We start from the raw sequence: 5,710 nt of genomic DNA, 5'->3' as shown, positions 1-5,710 counted from the left end.
AAACTTTGGGTTATAATTCCAAACATGACTTGATTTTTTCTGCCGTTTTTCCCTCTTCCTTTGTCCCCTTAGAGATTCTTTAGTAGGGTTTCTCAGTTGAATATGAAAAAAGATACCGCTGATTATCAATGCGGGAATGAATGGCGCATTGTCCAAGTGCAAGTTGATCTTGGAGCTAAACTATTTGCTTTGGGTGAAAGCGCCATCTAGCGATCATTGTGTGTCAGCAGCAGCTTCCCATTCAAAACAATAGGCGGTCAAATGACCGCTGAACCGCGTTTTTAGTAGGTGACACTGGCGCGGCGCTTATAGTGTTAACTGCTCCGCTACTCGGCAGCCTGCTTGGATCTGTTTTAGGTCTTCAATGGTGCGCTCCAATTTGTAACTCTCCATCCCACTTCTGACACCAATGTAGCATTTTACCGCCGGAAAGGATGTTGGAGAGACGAGTGAGCTTAATTGCTGCCCAATGCAATGACTGGGAGTACTTTATTTTACACAGCACTTGTATAGCATGAGCAGTACATTCACACAAGAACCACATCCAATTTAGCCTTAGCATAAACCAGAGCACATTCAACAGATCACACACACTCCACACCCCAAACAACCTTCCCCAACAGGGTGAACACATTGCAAACCCCCCGCAATGCATGATGGTCGTCAGCTGCCGACCCGCCTACGCCACAATATATTTAATTTAAGCAATATAAGAACATTTTACTAGTTCATGCCTAATTTATCTATATTACACAAAAATAATAAAAAAAATTTGCACAGTACAGTTCCTGTTTTTATGGTCATATCTTTATGATTTAAAGCCTTAGGCTGACTCTTTCTTGGAGTTTCTTCTCGCAGTGTACACCTCGTCCATGACAGGAAGTGGTCCGTCATAGTTGTTGGTTTTGATAGACTTCAGTTGGTCCTGATAAGATTTGGGTAAGTCGTTCTGCTCAGCTCCCATCGCTATCACCTGAAACACCAAACACAAAGATGAGCAGACTTCAGTGTGAGTGCAGATAGACTTTCCCTCCATATGAAATCATAAAGAATATTTTACTATAAATAATTAATTCATTTATTAATTAATTGAAATAAAACTAAAAATTATGTTATGTTATCTCCTAAAGCCCAGCTGATGCCCCACCCTGTCCTGATCAGGCTGTTCAGTGGGGTCTGATATTAGTGCTGCAAATTAAACTAAATTAAATTTGTTCTCAGAATTTTTTATATTTTTATATTTAAAAATGATAAATTTACATAAATTCAACATATTATGGTTTATTTATTAAGTTTTGCATGGTTTTATGTCTCCTGTGTAATTTGTCCTTAGTGTATGCTTATGGCGTTATAATCCTGCCACACAGAATAAAGATGTTACTTTGTGAATAAACATGCAGTTGCCATGGAAACCTCAGAGGGGTTCTGTGAACAGAAACACATTGGTTTCTTCTAAGTGAAATGTAACCTTCTAGTAGATGAAATTTCTAAGGGACGGGGTGTGTGCGTTATAAAACTCATCAATCACTTAACTAAATAAATGCCCATCTCATCATGGTCCTAAGGTCCACCATATATATATTTAAGTGTGTATACTGTGAGTGGTGCACTATTACACCCCTAACCCTTTTCCTGAGTGCGAGGGAGGTGTTTGTTACCTTCAGGTATTGTGGAGACGGTGGTGCCTCAACTCTGCTGCTCATGATGTAGCTGCGACAGGTGAGTGTTTGACCCTGACTCAGCACTTCGACATACACAGGGGAATACACACCTGATTTCACACCCTCTTGTCTGCAGACACACACACACACACACACACCAGACTAGACAATACACACCTGACCTCATACTTTTACACACACACACACACACACACACACACACACACACACACACACACACACACACACACACAGACAGTGTACCTGTCCAAGCTGGTGAGATGTGCAGTGTTAATTCTCCACACCACGCCCCACACAGTGTCTCCTTTACTTGGCTCAATTGAAGCCACGCCTCCTCGCCAACGTTTACTGACCACACCGTTATGATTTCCAAACACCAACTTGTAATCCTAAACAAAAGAAAATAATCTGTGTGTGTGTGTGTGTGTGTGTGTGTGTGTGTGTGTGTGAATACCTGAAGCTTTGCTACACTCTGCATTGTGGCTGAAGGGTTTCTCAGTTCCAGTCTCTCCTTCAGCAGGTTGCTGCCGTACGCAAAGTATGAAAACGTCTTAGGTTTTGTCTTTGCGCCTGTGGATGTACCTGTGTGTGTGTGTGTGTGTGTGTGTGTGTGAGAGAGAGAGACAGAGAGAGAGAGAGATGCAGTTAGGTCTGTCACTGAGCCTATGCTCTCAGACAACCAAAGCAGATTTGTCTCCCTCTAGTGTCCACAGCAGAAAGCTGCACCGTAACAGAAGAGTTGAGATGTACAGTATGTGGGCTGAATGTCACTATTCTTAAGAAATTCAGGACCTAGTGTGTGATTTTATTCTGCAAATCTGCACACTGACCCTGGCATCATCAAGTACACAGTGTTTATAGCACCAACACCACACATCACACTCTCACACACACTGCCTTACAATTCCTTTTTTTCCTTTTATCCCTTCATCACCCCAGCTCTCTGCATGTACGGTTTCCCAGTGCAGGTAACTTTCTTTTGTGTGATCACTTGACAAAGGTGAACATACACCGTGCTTACGTTACTATTGTACAGGGAGTGCACAGCTGTCCTCTACTCACTATTGTAGTATAGGACAGAGCCTGGAGCACATTCCAATGCCCTTGATTCTGCCTTTTATTCGAAATCACCAATGTTCTAAAGATACAACGTGTTTCTCTTACATTCTGTTATAAACATTAATAAAGGCTTACTACTAGTGACAAAGAAAATACAATTTTCACTAAATAGGTGTAGTAATGTACATAGCACAATAAGGAAAGCCATTGCAACACACACACATACTGTATACCCATACACACACACACAGGTTACTCACCAGCTGCGAAGACCATACTGAGCACCGCTGGCATTAAAACGATATATGATGTAAATATAAACGACATCGTTTCAGCTGTGAACTGAGGGTCAGCGAGTCTGTTTCTGCTGCTGGTTCTGCACACTCATTTGTACCCCCCTCCTCAACTCCACCCCCATCCCCCAGCCAAGCCTGTATTTTGTTTTTGTTCCCGTACTTGTCAGAACAGGACATGACTTGTTGGGGAGTGTACACTGGGTGGGTTGCGAACAACACCAAAAAAAATGGTGGTGGTAGAAATGTGTGTGTGTGTGTGTGTGTATGTGTGTGTGCGTGTATGGTGTGTTGGGAGATTAGAAGAGTGTTTATAGACGCCACAATACAGGAGAGATCATGATGTCAGCTTCCTGTAGGTACTTAAACTTTTTCTGTGGGTTTGTTTCCAGAGTAGAAGAATTTTCATCTGGTACTCAATAATCACCCATATCTTATTTAAATAGTAATTTGACAAATATAAAAATTTATTTTATTTAAGAAATTTTATTCTTGAAACCTTTGTTAATTGTAACATGAATTTAAGCCAGGCGACTGAATATTTAGAGTCAATTTTTTGTTACACCTTAGATAACCTCAGTTAAGAGGAAAATAATTAGAGATAGGAAACTCGCTCCCTGATATGACGACCACACACATACTTTAAAACAGACCACTCAGAAATAAGAACGTAAATGGCGTACTAAAATAAAAACAATCAATTGTTAGTATTCCAAATAGTATAGAAGGAGATCATCCTGAACTATAAAATCATTATATCTCTCCACTCTTATAGAAGCTACCAATATAATCCTACATTTTTATTTAATACCGTAACAAATGTCATGGCACGTCAGGATCATGACAGAAACAAGATGGATTCATCCACAAAATGGATCAAGATGGCGCTGGTGAGGTCGGCTGCCGTCACGACTGCTCCGACCATCTTTTCTTTGTTTTTGTTCTTTAAGTTAGTTTACAGCGTTTTAAAACCGGCAAAATCACCACTATTGAGTACATTAGGTATGATAGAGACACTCTTGTTTCTATTGGTATACAATGTACTCACAATTCAACGTTTTTAACACTGGTCCCAAGTGATCCTGACAGAGAACAAAGTACGCGACGCAAAGCGGCGGCCCTGAGGGAAAGAGCCGGCGCCAGAAACAGGCTGAGAGCACGTGCACACCACACACCTCTGCCTAGCATCCTGCTCCCCAACGTCCAGTCACTGGAGAACCCGATGACCTCGAAACTGAGGCAAGATGTAAACAAGTGCGCTTTTCCTTACTACACACTGCCGCCGTATTTATGGAGATCTCAGACTGGATCCATGTGCTGCAGGCGAAAGCGGCCCCCGGCGACAACAAGGGAGATGTGCAGGCGCTTATGTGAGGCAGAGATTCCATCGGGGGTCTTCTGCTGTGGTGCAGTGTCCAGATGATGTTGGCAATATGGATCGTGCGGCGGATCTTTGGGGTTGGCGATGTTCTTTCTTGCTGCCTGTGCATCCAGATGGAGGTTCGTCAGGGCTGCATTTTTTTCAGGATGTAAAGCCTTCATTACACAGAAGAGGTGTATGTCTGTGCAACTTGAGCTGTCCTAAGACGGTAAAGTTGAGCACTATCACAGTAGCCCCTACGTTCCTGCACAGGCTACAGATGGCACTTGTAAATGCGCGCTCGATTCTAAATAAGACCTTTATATTAAATGATTTTGTATTGCAAAATGCTTTGGACCTCCTTTTTATTTCAGAGACTTGGATGAAAGGGGATGAGTGGAGTCCCTGTGAGGAGATTTACCTACCTGACTATATTTTAACTAATACCCCGAGACCAATGGGTCGTGGTGGGGGTTTACTGTACCGCTTATCGACCCCATGTTACTCGAGTTTCAAGGTTCAGCTTTTAAGATTTGAGTTTTACAAGCCTGTTTTGGCAATAGTTGTTTATCGACCCCCAAAGTATACGCCAGTGTTTATTCAAGAATTTTCTGAGTTTTTATCGAGGACACGAGGCGACCATTCTCCGCTGAGCATCAACGGCTCCTCTGTGGGAATCGTCGAAAGCACCAAATTCCTGGGTGTCCACCTAGAGAAGGACCTCAGCTGGTCCCTCAACACCAGTTCCCTACACAAGAAAGCCCAACAGCGTCTCTTCTTTCTGAGAAGACTAAGGAAAGCCCAGCTTCCACCACCGATCCTGACCACCTTCTATAGAGGAACTATCGAGAGCATCCTGAGCGGCTGCATCACTGTCTGGTTTAGAAATTGTGCCATATCGGACCGCAAAACCCTACACTGGATAGTGAGGACAGCAGAGAAGATCATCGGGGTCTCTCTCCCCTCTATTGAAGACATCTACACCACACGCTGCATCCGCAAAGCCACCAGCATTGTGGCTGATCGGACACACCCCTCTCACACACACTTCACACTCCTGCCATCTGGAAAAAGGTACCGAAGCATTCGGGCTTCACATCCAGACTGTGCAACAGCTTTTTTCCACAAGCCATCACAACACAAACATTATCACTCAGCTTAACTCAACTACATCAAAACATTAATACATCAAAACTTTGAGACTGGACTGACAAATCAACACAAGCGCAGACACACCACCAAACTATCGTACACACAAATCTGTAAATGCTTCACTGTTTATCTCTTTCTTGCACAATATATATTACTTTTTGCAC

General features: G+C 42.8%; 1 protein-coding gene across 1 annotated transcript; it reads right to left on the bottom strand.

Annotated features, from left to right (window-relative positions):
- Positions 1 to 455: 455 nt before the first annotated feature.
- On the bottom strand, positions 456 to 3,151 carry ggctb (gamma-glutamylcyclotransferase b). The gene is made up of 5 exons (XM_053490620.1): positions 3,002 to 3,151; positions 2,137 to 2,264; positions 1,926 to 2,071; positions 1,659 to 1,791; positions 456 to 973 (listed from the first exon to the last, which is right to left on the bottom strand). Exons 1-5 carry the CDS (start codon positions 3,066 to 3,068, stop codon positions 824 to 826), a joined length of 624 nt encoding a protein of 207 aa, XP_053346595.1. The 5' UTR covers positions 3,069 to 3,151; the 3' UTR covers positions 456 to 823.
- Positions 3,152 to 5,710: the final 2,559 nt, after the last annotated feature.

Source organism: Clarias gariepinus, unplaced genomic scaffold, assembly GCF_024256425.1.
Source record: "Clarias gariepinus isolate MV-2021 ecotype Netherlands unplaced genomic scaffold, CGAR_prim_01v2 scaffold_30, whole genome shotgun sequence".
NCBI lineage: Eukaryota > Metazoa > Chordata > Actinopteri > Siluriformes > Clariidae > Clarias > Clarias gariepinus.
Note: the sequence above shows the minus strand (reverse complement) of the source record. Positions and strands in the feature narration are given on the sequence as shown.

What these genes read in the sequence shown, in the direction of transcription:
- ggctb (XM_053490620.1), bottom strand. Translation starts at nt 3,068, where the DNA reads ATGTCGTTTATATTTACATCATATATCGTTTTAATGCCAGCGGTGCTC. An exon ending in CATCTCACCAGCTTGGACAG is followed by an intron (nt 1,792 to 1,925) that starts GTACACTGTCTG and finishes GTGTGTCTGCAG; the next exon opens with ACAAGAGGGTGTGAAATCAG. An exon ending in CGTCTCCACAATACCTGAAG is followed by an intron (nt 974 to 1,658) that starts GTAACAAACACC and finishes TTGGTGTTTCAG; the next exon opens with GTGATAGCGATGGGAGCTGA.